Raw genomic sequence first — 24,534 nt, 5'->3', positions numbered from 1 at the left:
TAAAAATCGACGCGTTTCAAAAAGGCAGGGCATAGAGGAGAAACAATAATGTACAGTATGTGGAAAATAATGTTTTTTTTACTTTAAACTGCATAAACACATTTCATTACACCAAATACACAAAATAATGTTCTTTTTAGCAGCATCATATGACCCCTTTAAGTAACAGATATGTGTGTCATGCCATAACATATTTTTAATACGACTGACTTTATATTTAATGTGAATTTAACATTGAAAGTTAATGTGAATAAAAACATTGTAAGTGAGGCTACTTATCATAACACTTTCATTGTACAGAAAGAGAGCAAAGAAAATGTACATTATCAAAGAACATTTTCACTGACAGTCTAGAGTTCAAGCACTCTCAAAACTCCCATTAAAATCACTGAAGCTGTTTACACTGTGAAATGAATATCTTACTTACAGAGTCATACACACATCTGCAGTTTGTTGTTTATAACCAGAGAATTCGCCAGAAAGAAGTATTCAGACAGCGAGAGAGTGAACAAAACACAGGCATTTTAGCGATGACTCATCTGAACGCCTCTGATTGGCCATTGCACTCATAAGCTCAACAGCATCGTGTGTAATTGGTTATAATGCGCAGTGCTGTAAAACGCCTCTGTATCTGGCTCAGCGCCAGCCAGCGAATGCAGATTTGAATTTTAGCAGCTGATGATATGACGCGCTGAACGATTTAATCATACTGATGTGATTGTATCAAATATAGAAAATATTATTTTGCAATTTTTTTTGTCTTTTGGAAGCTGCATTCAAAATCCACTTGGCTCAAAAATCTGAGGGGGCAAGTGCACTTGTACTTTGAATGGGCATGACGCCTCTGTTTGAGACTGTGTCTTATGGAAGTACTGTGCCTGACAACCGCTGCCATAAATATTCACAATACGGAACAACTTCTAGTGCCTTATTGCCTAATTAGACACATTCGTGCATTACTTATTAAAATCAATATCTTACTCATTAACATTAATTATATTATAATTAGTAGTTTATAATTAGTTATTATAATTAGTAGTTTACAAACATTTAGTAAATATGAAAATGTCAAAAGGTTTACTGACATTTCTGTCCGATCACCTATTAACTAATGAACTGTCAAATCATTATGTAACAATGACTAATTATAAACGGCTTGCTTTTTTGTTCCATTTTAAAACTGTAGTGATCTAATCAAAACAGGACTTGTGTTGTGGGCAGTAACTAGTAACTTAGTTACTGTAATATTATTACATTTTGCAGTAACTAGTAGTATAACTAATTACTAATAAGATTTCAGTAATAATATTAGTTACCATCCATAAAGCAGCTTAGTTACTTTTGATGCCTCAACCCCGCTGATTTAAAATCCAACAATCAAATAATTCCTAGATTTATTTTCACGACTCTCACATGCATGTGGTGTCCCCAGTGCAGCAGGCGAGCTTGGAGTATGGAAAAGCTTACATTCAGCAGATACAAATAAACTTGAATTGAATTTACTTTACTCTGGCATTACATCCCACCCACATCCCTCTGATCAGCATGTGGTACATTATATTACTATAATTCAAAATCTTTTTTGGAAAATAAAGTTTCTTACAAAATTATGTGATTTGATAAAATACATAATGAAAAAAAAGTAATGTAACTAGTAGTGTAACTAATTACTGTTGCCAGAACGTAATAAGTAAAGTAACAATATTAATTTTGAAACGAGTAACTAGTAATGAGTAATATATTACATTCTTTGAGTGACTAGCCCAACACTGGTTGTGGGGAACTTCAAGAAGAAAACAAAAAAGAAAAGAAGATAAAAAATAAGAGGAAAAAAGAGAAAATAATTAAGACATTAATTTGCTCTTTTGATTGAATGTTTGGGCGGCTCTTAAAAGAGCCTTTTTTTCCTTGAAAATCCGGTCCGGGTGAAACTTAACCGCCAAAACCATACAGTGTACGGCCTTGACGCTTCAGAGCGTACACTACGTCCATAGCGGTCACAGTCTTGCGCTTGGCATGTTCGGTGTATGTTACAGCGTCGCGAATAACATTTTCAAGAAACACTTTCAGTACACCTCGCGTCTCTTCATAGATCAGACCAGAAATACGCTTCACACCACCACGACGCGCTAGACGACGAATAGCTGGCTTTGTGATTCCTTGAATGTTGTCTCTCAAAACTTTGCGGTGACGTTTTGCACCACCTTTTCCAAGCCCCTTACCGCCTTTTCCTCGGCCAGACATGATAGCAGACTGCTATTCCCAGAAACTCGAATGAAACCGAAATGAATGGGCTTTCTTGGAAGGACTGACAAGTATATCTTTAAAGAGGACCTAGTGGAAACCATGCTTGGCTACAACCCCTCTGCGGGCGGGGCACACGCAACAATGCAAAATAAGTAGGGAAGTAGGTCTATTGAGCGCCAGTTTTCTTTTATTTGATTACATATCTTGGAATCGAATAAACTATATAACTAATAAACACGTATCAAGTGCGCTATGCTTCTGTTGTGGTATTCGCGATATTTCAGTAATTAGGATTGACCTGCTTAGCTCTTATTGTCGTAGTATGGTTGTTTGTCACTTCACAGTTTTTCCGAATGCTTCAATTTCATTCCTTTTAGGACGGATTTAGTGCGGATTTGCATTATATTTATGTTTTAGTGCGTAAATTTCAAACATTCAAAGAATAACCGATTCGAGTTCAGCGAAGATATGCAAATTGTATACAACTCTTCCGAGTGTTTTGATTGGTCCTAAGACAGTCTCGATTTCTATTTGTTATTTGCTGATGCTGATGATGACGCGTGGTGATTTGTCCCTGGTTTGAACGCCAGCCGGCTTGAACCGGTTTAACGAACAAAGAGGCAGGCAATAACTTCTTCTGATTTCACTTCACAGAGGCAAATAGCGTGTATAATTTCAATCAATTATTACAGAAGTCTTCTCAAATAATAAATAAGCACAAACCACTGACGATCAAGCAGTGATTTTACATTTATGATAATTTGCCTTATGCTCTACAACAACAGCAGCAGCAGTGCAATCAAATCAAATGTAAAACATAATAAAGAGAAGATTTGCAGTAAACTGCAGAGCTCTGTATAGTTAGAAATAGGAAGACTAATGGTTGTAACATCAGGGGACTTTGATTCCATTGAAGAGTGCAGATCAATCAGAATGCAGATAAATATTTAGCTTTCAGACATTTCAGCTTTGGGATTTCAGCTTCCATCATACCCCAGTGGCTGAAAATGAGAGAAAAGGAACAATATTAAACCAATCCTGTCAGAAAAATAAAACACTCTTTGCATACTTTCTTGACTACGGATTTATGAATATAGAGAGGTTTGTACTAAGACAAAATAATTAGTATTACTTTTGTCACAATATTAAGCACACCAAACTCAAAGAACAAAGACTTCATAAAATCCTTTGTCTTTTACCTGGTAAACTCCCTCTTCATAGCCTGGCTCAGGACGATGCCATATCTGATTGGATAAGATTTTCAAAACAACCAATCCAAATGCTACAATGATAACTCCCAATGAATTTGCAGTTATTGCCTCTGGTGGTAATGCGGAATAAGGCAGAGTCCCATTGGTGTTTCCTTTTCTGAGGAAAGAACCAATAGTACAACGCATTTGCCATGACAATACACTAAATCTATTGTGAGTTCTACATTTATGAATGCATGTTTTTTTTACCCACTTCTTTATACCTCATACCTCAAATCTTAAAACATATTGATTTTAGCATAATGATCAGATCAGATCAGATTGATTAGAGCTTAATGATCAGATCTAGTCAAACAGCACTGAACGCTCCATGAAGATCTCTCTAACATTAATAGCCATATGTGACCCTGGACCACAAAACCAGTCTTAAGTCGCTGGGGTATATTTGTAGCAATAGCCAAAAATACATTGTATGTGTCAAAATTATTTATTTTTCTTTTATGCCAAAAATCATTAGGATATTAAGTAAAGATCATATTCCATGAAGATATTTTGTAAATTTCCTACTGTAAATCTATTAAAACTTAATTTTTGATTAGTAATATGCATGGCTAAGAACTTCATTTGGACAACTTTAAAGGTGATTTTCTCAATTTTTATTTTTTTGCACCCTCAGATTCCAGATTTTCAAATAGTTGTATCTCGGCCAAATATTATCCTATCCTAACAAACCATACATCAACGGAAAGCTTATTTTTATATTTTGAAAAATTGACACTTAAGACTGGTTTTGTGGTCCAGGGTCACATATATAATTAAGTTAAATATAAGTTCTTCAAGTCTTCACTGCAAAAGCTAATGCATAGCACTCAGTTTATGTAGTGTGATCACTTACAGTGCAAAAAAGAGTTTTTCATTGATCCCTGAGATGCAGGACACAATGCTCAGTACCAAGATGATTCCTCCCATCCAAACATGAGTTGGCTTTATAAAAGCACGTGCTGATATTGGAGTGCAGGGTAAGAGGAATGCGGTAAAACCCATAACCCACTAGAAAAAGCATCAGAAAAACTGAGAATTTCTTTAATTCTTACATCACTGATAATTTCAAACATTTTGGATACAGACAATGTCGTTTAGCATATTCATATGTAGATGGTTAATTGTTTAGCCACTATTAAACTTCTTATTTACAGAAACAACTGAAGATGTACCACTACACTGTACATTAACACTTTTCAACATGATACTCACCTGTGCAGTAAAAAGCGCAGTGGTACAAATCCCCACCCAGCTATGGAGGGAATAAAGGTTGGATATGTGGTTTGCGTTGTGGTAGTTGAACACCGCACAAAGCCCGATAACAGAAAGAATGAAAGAAAGGAGCAGAAGTCCAGCATGTAACAGCTTCCACGGGAGCTTATTGTGACCCCATGTCAGAGGAATACGGTACACTATGGCCGCTGGTTAATAGAGGAAAAAAAGACACTGATGTCAGAAAGTCTGTTCAACTGATAAAACTGACAAAAGTTAGAAGTCAACATAATGTAATATTTAGCCAAATAGTCTAATATTTCAATGTAACATGCCAAACTTAAATCTAACAATAAAACAACCACACACTTTTTACAACACATTAACGGTGCAATGTTGTGTTATCATATTATAGCTACAGTAGCATGAAACACAAGCCGAAACAATACCCAACCAAACATACCATTCCCATAAAGCACCACCATGCCAGTGACCATGAAGACCGGGTGCCAGTTGAAGTGCTTGGCTGAGCCGTCCCATGCAAATCCACCTCGATAGCTGTAATTCCAGTGAACTACTAATGCCACACAGATGATCCCCAATATCAGGCACAGCATATAGGTTAGATAAAATGCAACAATTCCTCTCATCCTGTGAGTGCTGCAGAGACAGGCAATGCACATGAATATTCATTAAGCTATTTATCTTGAGAAATTAACTTTACCTGACACATGTATTAAATGTACACTGAATTATAGATGTGTTTACAAAGACATAAGCAACATTAATAGCCATTTTCTAATATTTTAACTTAAAAATATCTCAAAATCAAACAGTCTAGTGATTTTCAGGTTTAATTTTAAACAGAGCAACCAAGGTGTATAAGGCAGTTTTTAATAAGAGTAGCACATCTGAATGTGCAGTACCTTTATCTGATGTCTTACAAATTTCAAACAGCCTCGTGACAGCGTTTTTTGTTGATCTCAGTTCCTCTTTCCATGATTCCCCATTATGATTTTCGATTTCGTCTACACACAGACCAGATGGCAAACAAACAATAACAGAAATGAGGAACAGCAAAAACGGACAAACTAGCAGTGATAAGGATGAATTGGACATTGTCACTCAAGACTACAAATACCGTACAAATAGAGAACTTTATAACAGAGAACTGTTCAAAGTACTTCCATGAGGCAAAGAAACAATGTAACAAAAATTTGTTGTTCTAAAAAATAAGACCTGTCCGATTAATGCATAGGCTTAGAGGGAGTGCTTTATTATTTCAAAAATTTTGTAGGTTTACATTATTATTGTAGTTTGAATCTTAAAGGGTTTTTCTTTCTGTGACATAATGCCAGTATGAGGACACTCGAAAACAGACGAAGTACCCGCGCAAACTGTTTTCAATATTGACTGTTAACATAAGATAAGCTGATTTTACTATTTGTCAGGCAAGAGAGAAAACGTACACAAACTTTAACGACCAAGCTTATGATATTTTTGGGAAACGTAGCCGTTTGGCGATATGACAATTTCCTGTTTAACCGCGAGGCTGCATGGGAAGTGTAGTGGACACAACCTAATTTACGAATGAAAGATTATGTGTAAATATTATTTGTTAGATTACATTTCGATTACTTTTCGGCAAAACACCCAGATAAATTACTACAGAAGTATAAATAAATAAATAAAACTAGCAATTTAAAAACAAACAAACAAAAGAAAAGTGATACTTTTACCTCATGAGATCTGTCTTTAGACGGAAATTAAACTTTGCTGCCAATACCATTACATAAGACAAATGTCCCAAAATTATTAAGTCTGTTTTATCACAAGTTATGGATTTTGGACACTACATCATCACAATGCACACAAGCCCACATATATTTGCATTACAATGAATCCGCATAATGCAGAGAATGATCACGTTTTAATGAGGATTTTAATAAGAGGAAGAAATTATGAAAGCCTTTCAACCACTGCCAAAACAAACACTGAACAAAACACACAAAACTTGTATAACAAATATATTTTATTTTAGGATCATGTATTTTTCTTCTGCACTCCTGTGGTTTGGAATCAGAGGATTCTACTCTAAAGAATCTGTTTTGATCCACTCCATTCCCTAGAGCAGGGCTGTCCAAACTCGGTCCTGGAGGGCCGGTGTCCTGCAGTTTAGCTCCAACTTGCCTCAACACACCTGACTCGAAGTTTATATGCCTAGTAAGAGCTTGATTAGCTGGTTCAGGTGTGTTTAATTAGGGTTGGAGCTAAACTCTGCAGGACACCGGCCTCCAGGACCGAGTTTGGACAGCCCTGCCCTAGAGCAGTCGTTCCCATCCCAGGTCCTGGAGGCACCCCAACACTGCACGTTTTGCATGTCTCCTTAATCAAACACACCTGATTCAGGTCATCAGCTCATTAGTAGAAACTCCAAGACCTGAACTTGGTGTGTCAGAGAAAGAAGACATGCAAAATGAGCAGTGTTTGGGTGCCTCCAGGACCAGGGATGGGAACCACTGCCCTAGAGGTTGAAATCCTACTTTTCCAGATCAGGTGACCTCTGGTGGCGAGCAGGCTGAAATGCAGTTTTTACATATATATGAAACATCTTTCAAGTAACAGAGAAGTATGCGAGTTCTATATTCAGAACCTTAAGATTTAAAACGTTGTCACAATCATTAAGGGAAAAACGAATATACACATACACTGCTTTTATTAGTTCACAAAATAATCACATGTAAACATCTAATTCAAGATCATAACACGAATCACAATTTTGTATACAAAATGGGAAATAATGCAATCAAAACATATGTAGTAACACCACACATTTAATAATAATAAAAATCTTAAATATGTTTTTTTTTTTTAAATGTAACTAATGCTTGTAAACAGTGGCATAACATCTTATCTAAGGTAAGCCATGCACAAAAAAAAAATCAAAAGCATAACTTTGCTCTCTGAGGAGAATATGGTGGTGAAAATATTTGCATGTTTCCAGTCACTCATCTTCATATTTAAAGTAACCATTACTAATTGCCTTTGCAATGATATTTTCTGCTGACAGCCGTTGGTCTAAATAGATTAATGCTTCAATAAGACTGTTGAAATCTGCCTTCAGTCCCTCCTTTTCCATCCAGATTTTTAACAGTTCGTAAATTCTGTCTTCTGAAAAAAGAGACTCTGCACTTTTGATTGAATTATCACTCAGTCCAATGAACCTGAAGAATCTGTTATGATAGTGGACATCCATTTCTTCAAAGAAATCAAAGGTTTTCTTCAACGATTCTTCTCCTGAAAAGGTGAGACAGAGTGAAAACACTGCAGCATAACTCATTATTTTTAGGAATGATAATTTAAGGAATAGTTCACCCAAAAATGTAAGGTCTGTCATAGGGGCCTAGCCAGAAATGTTTAACTGGGTGGGCCTACATAAAACAGGGTGGGCAAAGTGTAGCATATGTAAACTGCATGTCAAACTGCCAACAGAAAATACAGCACAAATTCAATACACAATACTTATAAATCATTGATTAATGTTAATTTAAAAATGTACTAATAAATTATTAAAATTAAAAGTTGTATCTGTTAGCATTTGTACCTGAGCTAACGTTAAAGGGATAGTTCACCCAAAAATGAAAATTTAATGTTTATCTGCTTACCCCCAGGGCATCCAAGATGTAGGTGACTGTTTCTTCAGTAGAACACATATGATTATTTTTAACTTTAACCGTTGCAGTCTATCAGTCGTATAATGCATGGCAATGGTAACAAAATCTATGAGAGTAAAAAAAATATGCACAGACAAATCCAAATGAAACCCTGCGGCTCGTGACGACACATTGATGTCCTAAGACACGAAACGATCGGTTTGTGCCAGAAACCGAACAGTATTTATATCATATTTTACCTCTAATACACCACTATGTCCAACTGTCTTTGGGCGCGCACGGCATCCGGTGCGTGAGGCAACGGTTAAAGTTAAAAATCATCATATGTGTTCTACTGAAGAAACAAAGTCACCTACATCTTGGATGCCCTGGGGGTAAGCAGATAAACATCAAATTTTCATCTTTGGGTGAACTATCCCTTTAACAAAGATGAATAAACACTGCAACAAATGTATTGCTCATTGTTAATGTTAGTTAATGCATTAACTAACATTAACTAAAGGAAGTTTATTGTAAAACATTATCTCAGTCTGAGATAACGGGGCTTCGCGGATGATCTGATAATCAATTCTCTCTCTGTCAGTTCTCTGTAGAAATGCATGCAGTTAGTTGTGAATAGTATCTTGCACAACGTTTATGTGTTTCTTTCCACAAAGGACGCATCTGTTTAAAGCAGGGGTCGGGAACCTAAAGAGCCAAAAGAGCCAATTTTTTATTTTTGGTTAATGCATTTTTCCAAAAGAGCCAATATATATATTATTATATATATAATATATATATAGCCTAATATTATTAAAAAAATGCATGTTTTCTTTTTTTCAATAACGTTTAAATAATAGTAACTTTATTAGGACCATGGAAACTAAAATACACAAATATTCAACTAACCGTCAAAAATTGTGCAGGGCTTTTACTGTGATGTTGATTTACAAGGGGTTTACGGTGTTGAAAATATCAAGCATGTCCCGCTCTTTACTGTCTCATTCATTCACGTTCCTTTATTAATAACGCTAACAGTCCCACACGCTGAAAGCTGCGCGGAAAAAAGCGGAAGTAACCGGCGAAATGTTTCATACTGGCTCTTGGCACAGGAGGACACCATCTTCTATAGAAAGTACATGTTTCAGTCCTGTCATTTTTACATACTTTTACACTTTTTCTGCTGTTCAAAAAATCTTTATTTTCGCTATAATCACAAACAAGCTAACGTTAGAATCTGAGTGCAGGAGCTCTACGTTACCATAAGGGCCTTTCGCACTGCTTTAGTTCCAGAACTAAATGTACAGTACTAAAGTACTGGGACGATTTTGCGTGAACTATTTCCCAGTACCATTTAAAGGGTTTCATTCGCACCGACAGTGTGTACTAGGAAGTGACGTAAGCCGGTCGACAGCGACGTTATTTGTGCGCGGCGCTCAACAACGGAAACAAAGAAGAACAACGTTAACAACAGGAGGATGGAGTCGTATGCGTTTGGCCAATCAATGTCTACTTACGTCACGATTAGTACCAGTTGTGCTGGTTAGACCCTGCTCCGGAATAGGAGCTAATTTGGTTCTCGAAAAAGGCAGTCCGGTACTAAAATCATACCCAGTTCCGGCGGTGCGAGAACGCCAAAAAGTGGGTAGTTCCACAATTAGTTCTGGTACTATGAAAAGGTTCCCGCGGTGCGAAAGGCCCTATAGACACGTCAGTGGTTTGCTGTCATGACTCTCGTGAACAGCACTGAACGCGCTCTTTGGCCAGTACAAAAAATGTATTATTATTTTAAACATTTTATCATCTTATGTGGTCTCTACAACAAAGGAATTGCTGATCTCTAGTGATGTATAGTTTTTGTAAAACATCATTTGTTGGTAAAGGGTGAGAGATCCTGCGAGCCACATGATTTTTGTCAAAGAGCCAGCTGTGTCTCGCGAGCCATAGGTTCCCGACCACTGGTTTAGAGGATCAAACACTGTACATATGCTATGCTTCAAACACGCTTGGTTCAGAAGTTCCCGATCGATAAATCCATCACCTGCAAGTGGTTTGTTGAGTTTCATTTGTAGACGGCCCGGATTCATTACTAAGAGTTTTTAAAGAATTGATCCGATTGATGTTTTCCGAAAACATAACATTCTTGTAGGCGAGACTTGATGTTGGACGTTAGATATTCGCAAATTTAGGGACCGTCTCTAAAGTTACATACGACATTGGTATTCACGTTTCTAACTTCAATAGCATTTGAAGAGAATGACTTCCAATCATAAAACCAACTTTAAAGGGCTCCTATTATGCTTTTTCACTTTTTCAACTTTAGTTAGTCTGTAATGTTGCTGCTTGAGCATAAAAAAGATCTGCAAAGTTACAAACCTCAAAGTCCACTTCAAAAGGAGATATTTTATTTCACGAGTTCACACTTACATATAATAAACTGAGTAAAGGTTATGCGTATTTGGCGTGCTGTCTGGGGAGAGGGCTCCGAGCTCGGTAATCACTCTCAAGCCCGGGGTACTCCCCCTGTCCGGGGAGAGGGTTTGGCGTGCTGTCCGGGGAGAGGGCTCCGATCTCGGTCATTACTCTCAAGCCCGGGGTACTCCCCCTGTCCGGGGAGAGGGGTCCGAGCTCTGTTTTTAGCCCGGACCCAGAGCGCTCCCCCTGAGTGCTCCTCCCTGTGCTGGGGTAGGAACGGGCTGAAGGCGAGGAGTCGGGGTGGTGGAGGGATGCTGAAAGACTAGAGATAGTGAAGGTAAGACTGCTTTGATTATTTATAGGGGTTCTCTCTTGTGCTGGTTGGATAGATGGTGTAATTACTGATGATGAACTGGCCGTGTTAATTATCTGTGTGTGCTCCTCCCGAAATTTGTTAATAAAACATCACTTCACGAGTTCACACTTACATATAATAAACTGAGTAAAGGTTATGCGTATTTGGCGTGCTGTCCGGGGAGAGGTCGTCCGAGCTCGGTTTTAAGCCCGGACCCAAAGCGCTCCCCCAAAGATGCAATTAGTACAGGACAGCAGCCAGAGAGGAGCGTTGATAACCCCCCAAAATTAGCAAAGCTTAAGATTGGTGGGGTGCTGGACGTCGCTTGTATTAGCGGCACTGCTGAGGCTTTAGAAGAGAGAACTAGAGGTTCTGCGGAAGCGGGCGCTGCTGCGGCATCTGAAAAGAAAACTCCTGTGGGAGTGAGAACTGCTACGGCATCTCAAAAGAGAAAATGGCTTCTGCGGAAGCGAGCACTGCAGCGGCAGTGTAAAACACAGACAAAGGCTCCTGCGGAAGTGGGCACTGCTGCGGCATCTGAAAAGAGAAAATGGCTTCTGCGGAAGCGAGCACTGCAGCGGCAGTGTAAAATACAGACAAAGGCTCCTGTGGGAGCAGTCACTGCTGTGGCAGTGGGGAAATACAGACAAGGCTCCTGCGGGAGTAATCACTGCTGCGGCAGTGGGGAAATACAGATAAGGCTCCTGCGGGAGCAGTCACTGCAGCGGCACAGGGGAAATACAGATAAAGGCTCCTGCGGGAACAGTCACTGCTGCGGCAGTGGGGAAATACACATAAGGCTTCTGTGGGAGCAGCCACTGCTGCGGCAGTTGGGAAATACAGACAAAGGCTCCTGCGGGAGCAAACACTGCTGCGGCAGTGGGGAAATACAGATAAAGGCTCCTGCGGGAGCAGTCACTGCTGCGGCATCTGAAAAGAAAACTCCTGTGGGAGTGGGAACTGCTACGGCATCTCAAAAGAGAAAATGGCTTCTGCGGAAGAGAGCACTGCAGCGGCAGTGTAAAATACAGACAAAGGCTTCTGCGGGAGCAGTCACTGCTGCGGCAGAGAGGAAATACAGATAAAGGCTCCTGCGGGAGCAGACACTGCTGCGGCAGTGGGGAAATACACATAAGGCTCCTGCGGGAGCAGACACTGCCGCGATTGTCAGTGGAGGCAGCCTCACGCTAGGGTTGGACGGTGGGGCTGCAGGCCGTGGGTAGGGGAGGGGGTTGGGAGAGGGGTAAGGAAAGGGCTGAGGATGGGTCTGTGCCACTAGCGGAGGCGCGCTCACGCTTGGGTCGACTCCGGGAGCGGAAGAAAAGGAGGGAAGAGAGGGGGAATGATGGGTGTCAGGGCCTGCGCCATTAGCGGAGGCAGCCTCACGCTAGGGTTGGACGGTGGGGCTGCAGGCCATGGGTAGGGGAGGGGGTTGGGAGTGGGGTAAGGGAAGGACTGTGGATGGGTTTGTGCCATTAGCGGAGACATGTTCGCGCTTGGGACGGCTCCGGGAGAGGAAGAACGAGGGGGAAAGAGAGGGGGAATGGTGGGCGTCGGGGCCTGCGCCGACTGCAATGGGAGCTGGAGGCCACTGAAAAGGAAAAAAGGGGTAAGAAGTAGCAGGAGGAAGGACTGAGATGTGAGGGCCTGTGTTGCAAACGGAGGCAGCCTCATGTTTGCTTCAACTGCTGTAGCTTTAGGCCATGGGAAGGGGAGAGGGTTGGGAGTGGGGTAAGGAAAGGGCTGTGGATAGGTCCGCACCATTAGCGGAGGCGTGCTCACGCTAGCGTCTGCTATGGGAGCTGGAGGCTACTGAAAAGGAAAAGAAGTTAGAAGTAACAGGAGGAAAAGACTGAGACATGAGGGCCTGTGTTGCAAGCGGAAGCAGCTCCACACCTGCTTCAGCTGCTGTAGGCCGTGGGAAAGTGGAAGGGTTTGTGACATTGTGGCATATTGTACCAATAGACATCTGTTTATACCTGTAACGTTAATTGTGCAGTAATGTGCTGTTCACTTTCATGCTGTTGCTAAATATATTTACTTCGCACACTGTTCATAATACAGTCCTAGAAAGACGACAGAAAATGTACTCACAATTGCTGTCCTTTAATCTGAAAAGAGAATGTGGCTTCTGCAGAAGCGGGCACTGCTGCAGCAGTGGGAAGTAAAGATACGGGCTTCTGCGGGAGCGGGCGCACATTAACTGGTAGAGACTTGGAGAGAGGTGCCAATTGCTAGTTGCACTTGTTCAATAATAATAATTGTTCTTATAATACACCTTAGTTGTTAGTTTGTACCTATAATTGTTAGTCATTTAGGTACACTGTTGAACTTATTTTCTCGAAAATTGACCTTTTTTATCTTATCTATCCGTCTATCTGAGTACAATGTTTAATTTAAAATATAAATAAAATGCTAGTGAAAATACTGAATTTGAGTAATTTCACTGTGTATTCTACGCAGTTTGTGTCATGGTTACAAAAATGGCATCGACATCCGTTTATGCCATAACGTCGTTTAACAAACTTTTAGACATGAAACCTGTTTTTAGCGACTTCACCTAAAAATCAGTTAATTTGCGACACAGCCTGCGCCGCCAGCCTCGCGCTAGCGTCTGCTACGAGAGCTCGAGGCCCGGCTGCATACGGTGCGGCGGCCGGAAGAGCCGAGGGGAAAGATTGAGCCGAGGCGAGAAGCGAGTGAGGCTTGCTGCGGTGAGAACTGGGACGTGGCCCAGGCTCGTTGGAGGCCTGCTGCTGCGACCCGACGCTCGAGGAGAGCCGGGTCTTGTGCGGGACGACGATGGTGGTGTCGAGCGAGGCGAGTTCGGGGCCTTGCAAGCTTGCCCAAAATATTGGCCGCCTGTTGGAGTGAATTTAGGAGTGAGGTTGACTGATTTCAGGGTGACGAATAGGTCGTACAGATCCGCTTTGTTTACCCTCCACGAGAACGGAGCGTCGGAATTAATCAGCGTTTGCCTCAGGCTTAAATACTATCCACTTTCCGATCGGAGGAATTGTTTGCATGGCCGAATGATACGAGGATGCCGGAGAAGTTGGAAATCTCACCCATGGAGGCGAGGTTAAGCCTCGGCATCGTGGAGAGCGTGTGGCTGGTCGAGCAGAGCGGCGGCCGCGATGAAGCCTGGTGCTCGGCGGCGGTGTCTGGCAGAGAAAGAGTGATCCTGGGGCCGGCAAATTGCGGCGGAGGATCCGAAAAATATCCAGTATAGGTCTCTTCATTGGACGGGAAATTGTGTCTGTGGTAAAATGGCAAAAGGAGCGAACCGAATGCTGAAAGACTAAAAAGACTAAAGATAGTGAAGGTAAGACTGCTTTGATTATTTATAGGGGTTCTCTCTTGTGCTGGTTGGATAGATGGTGTAATTACTGATGATGGATTGGCCGTGTTAATTATCTGCGCGTGCTCCTCCCGAAATTTGTTAATAAAACATCACTTAACAGAAATCACTTTTCAAAAACTACAACGAACGACTCTTTTGGACTACAACGCATATTTTCCGGGATTTGTGATGGCCCAGCTAACCAATCACAGCACATTTCGTATTTCAGAAGGCGGGCCTTCATTTGATACAGGAACTATTCGAGCCGTTCATGCCAGACTGGGGAGAGAGGTGCTGTAATAATGTAAAATATGTGAAAAATAAAGTGTTTTTCGAACAACCTAGTATGAGAGCCTGTTCTAGTACACCCCCAAAACAAAATCAAGACTTTGTAAAAGAGCATAATAGGACCCCTTTAAAGTGTTCATGGAGGTGTCAACTATAATGCACACCTTTTTAGATTTTTTGATATGTATTTACATAAACTGTCAAATCATATGTAAAAATTGCTATTTTTTTCATTATCGAATGGGCTCAAACACAAAATATGCCATAATTTAAAGCTCAAATTATGTTATATTTTGTGTTTGAGCCCATTCGGTAATGAAAAAATAGCTATTTTTACATATGATTTGACAGGTTATTTTAATAAATATTAAAAATCTAAAAGGTGTGCATTATAGTTGACACCTACTTGAACACTTTACAGTTGGTTGTGTGACTGAAAGTCATTCTCTTCAAATGCTATTGAAGTTAGAAACGTGAATACCAATGTAGTATGTAACTTTAGAGACGGTCCCTAAATTTGCGAATATCTAACGTCCAACATCAAGCCAACTTTATGGTGGTAGAAACTGCCTGTAATTGACCATGAAAACCCGCGTTTAACATATTTTTTAAACTAAATATATAAAGTTACAGTGAAATAAGACATTTATTATTATTATCGTTTAATAAATTACATCCGTTTGGAAAATGACCAACTTCTCTTTGGGTGAGCCACAGTGGAAAGTGGGTGGGCCCACGCCCACCCGTAGCTTCGCCTCTGTCATCATTTACTCACACTCAGGTTAATGTGAAAGTTAACAACATAAAACTGTGTAAGGAAAAAGGTATGGCCTTACCATTCAAAGGAACAAGTTTTCTTAATGACTCTCTTTCCTAAAAGAGATGGAAGAATTTAACATCTTAAAGGCACAGTGAGTTAGTTACAACAAAGGTTATTCCAGGCCATTTTAACTAGGAGAAATTGTTAAACATTCAGTGTAATTACAAAACACAGGTAGTGATGTTTTTGACCAAGAAGACACTCAAAGACTGACAAACCAACAGAGCAAAAATTGTTTATTTGTGTTGGTACCCACCGCATAGTTTTGCTCAAGGAATGGCTGGAGTTGAGAGGAGTCATCTATCATGGAGTTGTGGGCATTCTGCCACTCCTCTTTCACCTCCTCACTGTCACCCTGCAGGACAAGAAAGATGTCATCTGGTTGGTCATGTGCACAGTGTAGAGTTACATCAAAATGTATACGAGTTTCTGTGGTTAAAGCTGAGAAATGTATTAGCTGTGTTTTGTTGACCTACCATACAGATCTTAACCATTTCCCTTAGACTTCTTGATGTTACTGTAATTGAAAAAGATTGTGACAAGCAATAAAGAAACAACTGAAATAAGAAGAAATACTGAAAGAACTGAGAAAAGATTTCAAGATGTGTCTACCTGCTGTTTTACTTGGTTTTGACTTTGTCCAGTAGACGATAACCACAATGATTGCCAGCATTGCAATTAATGGCACAACAACAATAAAAGTCACTGTAGGACAAATAGGATGTAATCACGTGAAACACTATATGGAAACAAAGTCTATACACACAACACAAAAGACAATGTTGGGATTAATCAATGAACAATTATAATTTCCTTTACTTGTATAAATACTACATTTGATCAGCTGTAATCATCTAGTACAGTATGTATGCAGTTAATTTCATTGGGCTATAGATTAAGAAGGGTTTTCTATTACCTGAGTTGGCGCTGCCCAAAGAGCTTCTCTTTCTACAAACGGTATTGGAAATGTCTGTACAGCTTTTTACAGTCTCTTCATCTATTTTGCATCTGGTTTTAACAAAAGAGATGATCTTGAGTTCACCCAAAAATTAAACTTGTCATTAATTACTCATTCTCATGTTGTTTCAATAAGACGTCTGTTCATCTTCGAAACAAAGATATTTTAATGAAACCTGAGAGATATCTGTTCTTTCATTAAAGTCTATTCCACCACAATTTTGATGTTTTAACAAGTTCATAAGACACCATAAAAAAGAAATCCACACAACTCAAGCTGTTTAATTAAAGTCTTCTGAAGAGTGATGGTCGCTTTATATGATGAACATATTTAACTTTTATTAACATTAAAACATTGATCCAACACCAGTGTTGGGCTAGTCACTCAAAGAATGTAATATATTACTCATTACTAGTTACTCATTTCAAAAGTAATATTGTTACTTTACTTATTACTTTCTGGCAACAGTAATTAGTTACACTACTAGTTACATTACTTTTTCTTCACGCCCCACAGAAGTAACTGTGTATCTTCCACATAAAATTCTAGTGATTGATATTGACATTCAAGTAGAAGTGTTGTATTAATCTCATTAATTGTCATGTGTAGCTTGAAGCTAATTGTCATTTCTCCATTACCCATATACGATTATATTTCATTAAGTTTGTAAGAAACTTTAATTTTCCAAAAAGATTTTTAATTATAGTAATATAATGTACCACATGCTGATCAGAGGGATGTGGGTGGGATGTAATGCCAGAGTAAAGTAAAGCTACAACTTACACAACAGTGCTCAGATAATCTTTTTTCCTGACAACATCAATATAATGCAATATTTCTATATGCTGAATGTAAGCTTTTCCATATTCCAAGCTCGCCTGCTGCACTGGGGACATCACATGTATGTGCGAGTCGTGAAAATTATGAAAATACATTTTCAATAATATTATTACAGTAACTAAGTTACTAGTTACTGCCCAACACTGATCAACACACATACTTAGATCAAATATTCTTCAACATTTTCATTTTTTGGTAACTATTCATGGACAACTAGTAATCCAGCTTGATTAACATGACGCCGTGTCTACACCGGATGCCAGCAGCGCAGTGCAACAAATACTATTCCATTATAATCAGTATGCTGTCTACACTGGATGCGGCGCGACACAACATGACAAATCCCCGATAGCAAACTGATGCCTCATTCTACGTATGGCGTACTGACAGAACGTTCAAATGATATGCAACGGTTGCTTGTCGCGTCCAGTGTAGACAGCCTCAAGCTGTTGCGGCGCAATGCGATGCAACAACTGTCGCATTCGGTGTAGACACGGTGTGAGACTTTTTTGACCAAAACCTGCGTTAATTGTTACCCTAAATATTACATTGAGAACATACCTACTGCATTTCTTGCACACCTCACATGCCTGGTCAGGTAAACAAAATGACCCCTGTTTACACTTGCACCGTGTGTTCTGGGTACTTGTGCATTTCGCTGTGGTTTCCTGATCTGCAGAAGTAATGAATGTACACAAATATAATGCAATTTACATAGAAATATGCCTAACGGAAGTCGAACATTGTGTGAACACAACATTGAATAACCTTAAAGGTTTTATGTTACAAGAATTTGCGTAAAACTAAAAGACTTGACAGTATGGGACAATACTGATTTTTCCAAATAACAGAAATACCTATACGGCACTTGCTGCATGATAAACACTTCCGCAGTCCATTGTCATGCTCAGTGTATGTGTCAAACTCGCATGGCTCACACACTCCTTTTTCTGAAACAGTAAGGCAGGCCTTTTTCACATATGTTCCTGCAAAAGATGAGACGGTGGAATGTGAGTGCACATACAAGAAGACATTGTCTAATCCGAATAAAAGGATTAAAACAATTATTATGGACCAGCAGGGCAGTGTAGGCAGCAGATGTTGTCATGTTCATACTCCATGCCCTCTCTGCAGGAAACATCTCTGCTTGATCTGTTCTTTATGGATCTTTGAGCCCAGGCCAGATCCAAGTGACTTTTAGCAGCATGTATGAGATTTAGTAACAAAAAAACCTACACACAGAAGAAACATTTAAAAAAAGGATTATATATGCAACATATACAGCTTTAAAAAAGCCTGGCTTTCTGGTCAATAATTATAGTTTGGGATGAAGTGGTGTTGGATCTTATACGGACACCTATTGTTATAAACCTTTAATTTATGTCTTAGGCATAGGTTTGTTTATATTTGTTAGAAACTAAAGACTTGGTTCCTATGGGTCTAGAGTTGAAGGTTTTGAACCTTCTCTGTATAAAGATGTTTTGGAAATGATCTTCAGTATTTAAGTACCTCAATACACAAAATAATGATCTTTAAAAAAGCATCATATGACCCCTTTAAGTAAATTCAGACTATGAACTGTCCTTTTATTTCTACCTAGGTAAATTAGATTTTATTGCCATTATATGTCAAAACACTGTATATATAATTGTCCAAATATTATTTTAATTTATAACTTTATTACATACATTTATATAATTTTGTCAGGTCAATAATTTTTGAACAAGTCATTGCCATTCCATGGTAAAACAGTCTAAAGGTTTATGAGGACCTGTATCTAGAGAGAGATAAAGTCTCTCTAAATCTAGAGATGCTGGTCTTAATATAGATTATATATTTTTAAGATCATTTTCTAATTATTTACAAGTTCAAGTTTTTTTTTCTGTAGTGCCAATTCGTCGTTTATCGCCATCGACTAGTCCAAACAAACACGTCTCAATTTAACGCGTCATGAAGCAAACTAGGGCTGCACGATTAATCGCATGCGATATTTATGGAGAGTTACCGCTGATTACAGAACCGTCTTTCTGACAAGATGCGCGTTAAATATCGCATGCGATTTATCGTGCAGCCCTAAAGCAAACTAAACTTTTAAACTTTCTCTATACCGACATTCACGGAAATATACTGTATAAAACAAATTAAATAAATATTGGATTCACTTAACTTACCAAGAAAATGTTGTATCTCATATTAGTCAAATCATCGTTTCTCCGGATTAACTGAAAGAAGGTCACGTCCAAGCACCATCCTACTGATTCCTCTGAGTATTTAGCTGTTGAAAACTTCCAGTCTTATATTATAAAAATTAGCGCTTATTTAAACCAGAACACGCAGCAAACGAAGTTACGAATGGTAAATTGCAGACCTGATGGATGGTCGAGACTTGGCTTATGAATATTAATTAGGTTTCTGGTGACGTTGTCCATTAGCGTCCAGTCCAGTTACCTAATTAATATTCATGAAGCCGTCGCTATTAAGGATTCATAAGTTCGCGAAACAACCTGGCGGGCACATGAATCGCCTGCAAGCTTCGCTTCCTGTTGAATAGCTACTTAAAATATTTCAATATTTTTTTGTACGTTCGTTTTATTTCTTAGGAGGATATTAGGGCCAGATTCTCCGTGTAAATTTTGGTGTCAGTCAAATAACCCAGTAAGTGAATCTCCGTCATCACACATCTAAATTTAGGCTGTCTCACTTTGGCGTGCTCTCTGAACGCACACGCAATCGTAATCATTATTATCAATTTCCGAAATGCAAGGGCATTTCTGTCAGTTTGGCGCTATCTAGCAGACAGTTGACTGTGACAGTGCGATACTATGACTGTTGAGTGACAGTGTGTAAAACACAGGAAACTGGCTGATACTCCAGTAGTGCGCGCGGAGGAAGGTGGGACTCATGTTTGTTTATTCATTTACCAAGTCTAAGGGGAATTTCATACTGCTGCTTCAGAATGCAGACAAAGGTCACTCCTTTCACTTCTAGCAAATACTCTCCACCACGTGATCCATTCATTAGCTTTATTAGATTAAACTGAGTTTCAACAGAGTTGTAATTGTTTGTTTTCTAGAAAAACTACAATATGTGTATGGCCTGTTGTAAGGCATTACTGTGGCTCATTGAAAGCATCTTTCTCCCTTTCTTTCCTTTCAACAAATCTAGTCATTGTTTTGTTGCTTCCTGGAAACTGATTGAGTTTAATTCCTTCAGCCAGAGATGCCAGACAACCAATTATGTCTACATTTACTGACCAACGCACGTTTCTAAAATGTAATTGCCTGAATAGGCTATATCTATACACAGTATTAGAATGCCTGGTTGTATAATCTTTGAATTGGGTTTTCTTAAGATGTATTTTTGGTTCAGATTTCTGACTGTTACTCTAATGATCCATTCAGCATTAATAACAAACAAACCTTTTGGTTACCATGGTTATGAGGGCTGAATCTTTAGTCACTCATGTGTCCTTTGATAAGAAAGTTCTGAAGGAGGAGGGGCCCATTTAAGATAAGACCAACTGTGGACTTTGCATCAGCCATTTATGATCCTGAATTACTGTGTCTGAGACTTTTAAGTATTGCTGAAATTAACACTTTCATCGTTAAATGTCTATTGAACTATTGGCTACAGTTTTCTGCAAAGAGTAAGCTGATTTATTTCTTACACACAGAAGAGCATATGTGGGAATCACTTTGCTTTTGTTGGAATAACAGGATATTAGTTTAATTTGTAAAAACTACATTTGCTCTGAAGAAGAGGAACAGGAGAAAAAAAAACATTGCAGACATACTGTGCCATTTCTGTTAGACATAAGATTGCCTGCCTGACACTAAATGAAAATAAAGAAAATCATGAGCACTTGGAAAGAAAATAAAGACATGAGGCATGTTTGCTACAGTTGCAGCTCTCTTCAGCTTTACATATATTTCCAAAAGACTGCATATACATCAGCAAACTCCACTGTACAGAAAACATCCAAAATGTTCATAATCATAGATACAATATACCACAAAGCTGGCCTGGCGATACCAAACAAGTTTATTTAGCACTAGAAAAGCTCTTGACCCCTGTGTATCAGTGTAATAGCCTATAGTGTTTTTTTAACTGATATCTTACAGTACATTTGCGCGATTCATAACCATCTTAACCTGTACAACATTCACCATTTACAGAAGTTATACAAGAATCATAATTTGAAGCATGGGCCTAAATATAACATGAATGTGGGACGGTTAAACATTGTTAACTTTACCGTTCAAAGGCTTTGTAGTTTGTAGTTTATCAAATAGTATCACTATAAATGCAGTCCACAAATAATAGGGCAAAATCTTAAGTTTGGTTTGATAGCCATTTCTAGAATTATGTTTTTTGTTTGTTTGTTTGTTTTTTGCTAGAATTATTTCTGTAACTTTAACGTCATGTTCAATATTTTGACATAAATGTGAACATTGATAAAGTTTAATGAGCACCAAAGTGATTTTCTTTAAAATTCATTAACATGACAGCAACTACACGTTTTAATAAAATTTTAGAGGGGTGAAAGCAAATTCGCTAATAAATTAAAATAAAAGAAATAATATAAAAATATTTTGGGGATATTTGATATAATTGTGGACAACTGCAGTAATAAACATGCCAAACAGGCTGCTGTTCTCAGTGCTTCACAAAATAAAGTAAAGCGACCAGCATATCAGTCTAGTTAAATCCTTCATTAAACTTATATTAAAAATACAATAATATATATGAAGGGTTTATTTGCAAAAACAGATAACTGTTTTTTTTTTATTTTCAAAAATCATGTTTTTTATTATGTTATCATGTTTTTATTGTGTTTTATTGTGTTAGTTAGCTGTTTTTTTGTTAGTTTTTTTTTTTTAGCTTAATCAAAATAACCCAACTGCAATTTGATTGAGATGAATTGGAATGCACAATGAAAAAAGCATGATTCCTGAGAATTGTCAAAAACAGTTATCTGTTTTTGCAAATGAACTCATATGTATATGTATGTGTGTATATAATATCCAGAGTAAGACATAAAGCTTAACTTTTTTAGCCAGTGGTGAGCATTGTTGTGACTAGAACATTGAAAACCAACTAAAATAAGCTCTTGGAGTCATGTCTGTTTGAAAGCGAAGGTTAATGAAGTAGATGACTTGGAAAAGGAGGACATAACTTTTTTTCTGCACTTCTGACAGCATTTTTCCACATAGCTCTTTTCCTTTTATCAGACCTTAATTACAACTATCACTGCTCATCGGTCCGTGTTTCCCACCGCACAGTGGAATTTGGTCAGAGGAGATAAGAGAGGATTCATTTTACAGAGGTTTCTTAGAGCTCTTCCTTTTCAGATGCATTTCAAAAGAAAGCTATAAGTGTTAACAAAAGGGACGTGCTGCCATTTGCATGGCTTAAGTAAACGCTTCTTCTGGTCAATAAAAAGACTCAGGCCTGCCGCTCTCTATAAAAGGCATGATACCGTCCTGCTCTCTGCCCCGATGACTCAAACGCTCACAGGAACAGAGTAATGCATTTGAGCGAGTGGGTCATGCTTAGGTTTTTTTTTTAAGGAAAAAATCGTTATTCATTTTCACAATTACCTAAACGAGATTCTTTCCTAATGCGCAATAATCTGCCATAGCTGAAAACAATTTTAAAATCTTAATATTACCATATATTATTCAGAATTATTCCTCAACCGATCCCATTAAGATGGCAAAATGACAATAAAACAACAGTGGAGATAAAAGAACGTGCTGAGCCACGATCACAATGTGTGATGAGCAAAAAAGGCAGTTTGCAGGATTGTATTTCCCTCTCTTCCCTTCTCTAAACATCATATAGTGCAAAAAAAGCGCACGTCAGTAGTAACATGCAGAAGGGATATAAATACTTTGCAACTCTGGAACACTAGTGGAAAAAAAATAGGAAAAGATTAAAGGGATAGTTCAGCCAAAAAAAAAAAATCTCATCATGAGTTTCTTTTTTTCCTGCAGAAAACAAAAGATATTTTGACAGTTTCGCTTTCCATTGTATTTTTTGCATAGGCTAAATCACAACAATCCCGTGCTACGGGCACAGCCATTGATACAGGCTGCAGCGGAAGTTTTTTTTACACTACTATTTGAAACTTCCACTTTTCGAACGCGGAAGTGTGATAAAGGCCTATACTTACTGCCAGAAACACACAAGGTTTACATTGGTCCAGGTGATATGTGAAAATAATGTTCACTTTTTCATAAAAGCATGACACTTGGTACACTTATATAGTTTGCGGCCCTAAACATTTTCAGAAATGGAGCCATCGTGGTTGCCATGGCGACCATTTTACTTTCTGCCATAACCAAGTCATGTATTTTGTGTCATAGCTCCTGAACCAAACATGATAACACAGAAAAAGGTGATGTCTACACCTATGTTTTGATGGTCAAGGATTACAATGATACCATATACAGCAACATAAACTGTGAAATCAGCTATGTGAGAAGGAAATCACAGTATCTGAGTATCACAGTATCACAGCATTAATAGTACATATTATGGCTATAAATTTTTTCTCTTTGATAATTAACTAATATTTAAAGGGGTCCTATTATGCCTTTTCACTTTTTTACTTTTAGTCAGTGTGTAGTGTGTATGTTTGGGCATAAAAAAGATCCAGAAAGTTACAAATCTCAAAGTCCACTCCAAAGGGAGATATTTCGTTTTTTAAAAATCCCTTTTCAAGAACTACAACGAACGTTTGGACTACAGCGTTTGTTTTCCGGGCTTTGTGACATCACAAAGCGGCTCATTGGAATATCATTACAAATAATTCCCGCCTACAGAAATTTGAATGGTTGGGGGGTGGGGAGGGGCGAGGTTGTGGTTAGAACGCTTGGTTGAGTGAGTGCATCAGACGAGACGACGAAGAAGAAATGCTGCTGCAGAGCCTACACTCATAGAAAATAAAGTATTTGAATTTTAAAGACATGGCGCGACACAACGCTGCGCTTCTCGTCCGGTGTGCGACCGCCTGAAACGCTGTTTTTTTTTTTTTCACCTCCATGCCCAAACGTCTTTGTTTGGGCTTCCGAAAGCGGATGATGTCAGGAAACAGTGGTTGCAATTTATTTTTTAACTCTGTTCCTGAGCATTATAACCCCAATTT

The 24,534-nt window shown here is 38.7% G+C and overlaps 3 protein-coding genes and 1 long non-coding RNA gene across 7 annotated transcripts; all 4 read right to left on the bottom strand.

Annotated features, from left to right (window-relative positions):
- Positions 1–1,706: 1,706 nt before the first annotated feature.
- LOC107659289 (histone H4) lies at positions 1,707–2,305 on the bottom strand. The gene has a single exon (XM_016448177.1). It carries the CDS (start codon positions 2,242–2,244, stop codon positions 1,933–1,935), a length of 312 nt encoding a protein of 103 aa, XP_016303663.1. The 5' UTR covers positions 2,245–2,305; the 3' UTR covers positions 1,707–1,932.
- Positions 2,306–3,112: 807 nt separating this feature from the next.
- LOC107659288 (cytochrome b ascorbate-dependent protein 3) lies at positions 3,113–6,258 on the bottom strand. 3 transcript variants are annotated; one of them, XM_016448173.1, is made up of 7 exons: positions 6,182–6,258; positions 5,639–5,740; positions 5,176–5,372; positions 4,713–4,921; positions 4,354–4,508; positions 3,447–3,615; positions 3,113–3,248 (listed from the first exon to the last, which is right to left on the bottom strand). In XM_016448173.1, exons 3-7 carry the CDS (start codon positions 5,360–5,362, stop codon positions 3,225–3,227), a joined length of 744 nt encoding a protein of 247 aa, XP_016303659.1. In that variant the 5' UTR covers positions 5,363–5,372; positions 5,639–5,740; positions 6,182–6,258; the 3' UTR covers positions 3,113–3,224. The 3 variants fall into 3 exon arrangements, with proteins under 3 accessions (XP_016303659.1, XP_016303661.1, XP_016303662.1); XM_016448175.1 differs by lacking the exon at positions 6,182–6,258 and adding an exon at positions 6,016–6,111; XM_016448176.1 differs by lacking the exon at positions 6,182–6,258 and adding an exon at positions 5,897–5,968.
- Positions 6,259–7,159: 901 nt separating this feature from the next.
- On the bottom strand, positions 7,160–23,303 carry LOC107659290 (uncharacterized). The gene is made up of 3 exons (XR_001630896.1): positions 23,294–23,303; positions 22,479–22,481; positions 7,160–7,254 (listed from the first exon to the last, which is right to left on the bottom strand). It is a non-coding gene; the product is annotated as an uncharacterized LOC107659290 (long non-coding RNA).
- Positions 7,605–19,769, bottom strand: LOC107659287 (tumor necrosis factor receptor superfamily member 26-like). 2 transcript variants are annotated; one of them, XM_016448171.1, is made up of 10 exons: positions 19,556–19,769; positions 18,460–18,616; positions 18,242–18,370; positions 17,946–18,057; positions 16,503–16,594; positions 16,199–16,291; positions 16,063–16,103; positions 15,843–15,941; positions 15,603–15,639; positions 7,605–8,009 (listed from the first exon to the last, which is right to left on the bottom strand). In XM_016448171.1, exons 1-10 carry the CDS (start codon positions 19,574–19,576, stop codon positions 7,717–7,719), a joined length of 1,074 nt encoding a protein of 357 aa, XP_016303657.1. In that variant the 5' UTR covers positions 19,577–19,769; the 3' UTR covers positions 7,605–7,716. The 2 variants fall into 2 exon arrangements, with proteins under 2 accessions (XP_016303657.1, XP_016303658.1); XM_016448172.1 differs by lacking the exon at positions 7,605–8,009 and adding an exon at positions 8,088–8,143.
- Positions 23,304–24,534: the final 1,231 nt, after the last annotated feature.

The sequence above is a fragment of the Sinocyclocheilus anshuiensis genome, unplaced genomic scaffold, assembly GCF_001515605.1.
Source record: "Sinocyclocheilus anshuiensis isolate Anshui unplaced genomic scaffold, SAMN03320099.WGS_v1.1 scaffold1201, whole genome shotgun sequence".
Lineage (NCBI taxonomy): Eukaryota > Metazoa > Chordata > Actinopteri > Cypriniformes > Cyprinidae > Sinocyclocheilus > Sinocyclocheilus anshuiensis.
Note: the sequence above shows the minus strand (reverse complement) of the source record. Positions and strands in the feature narration are given on the sequence as shown.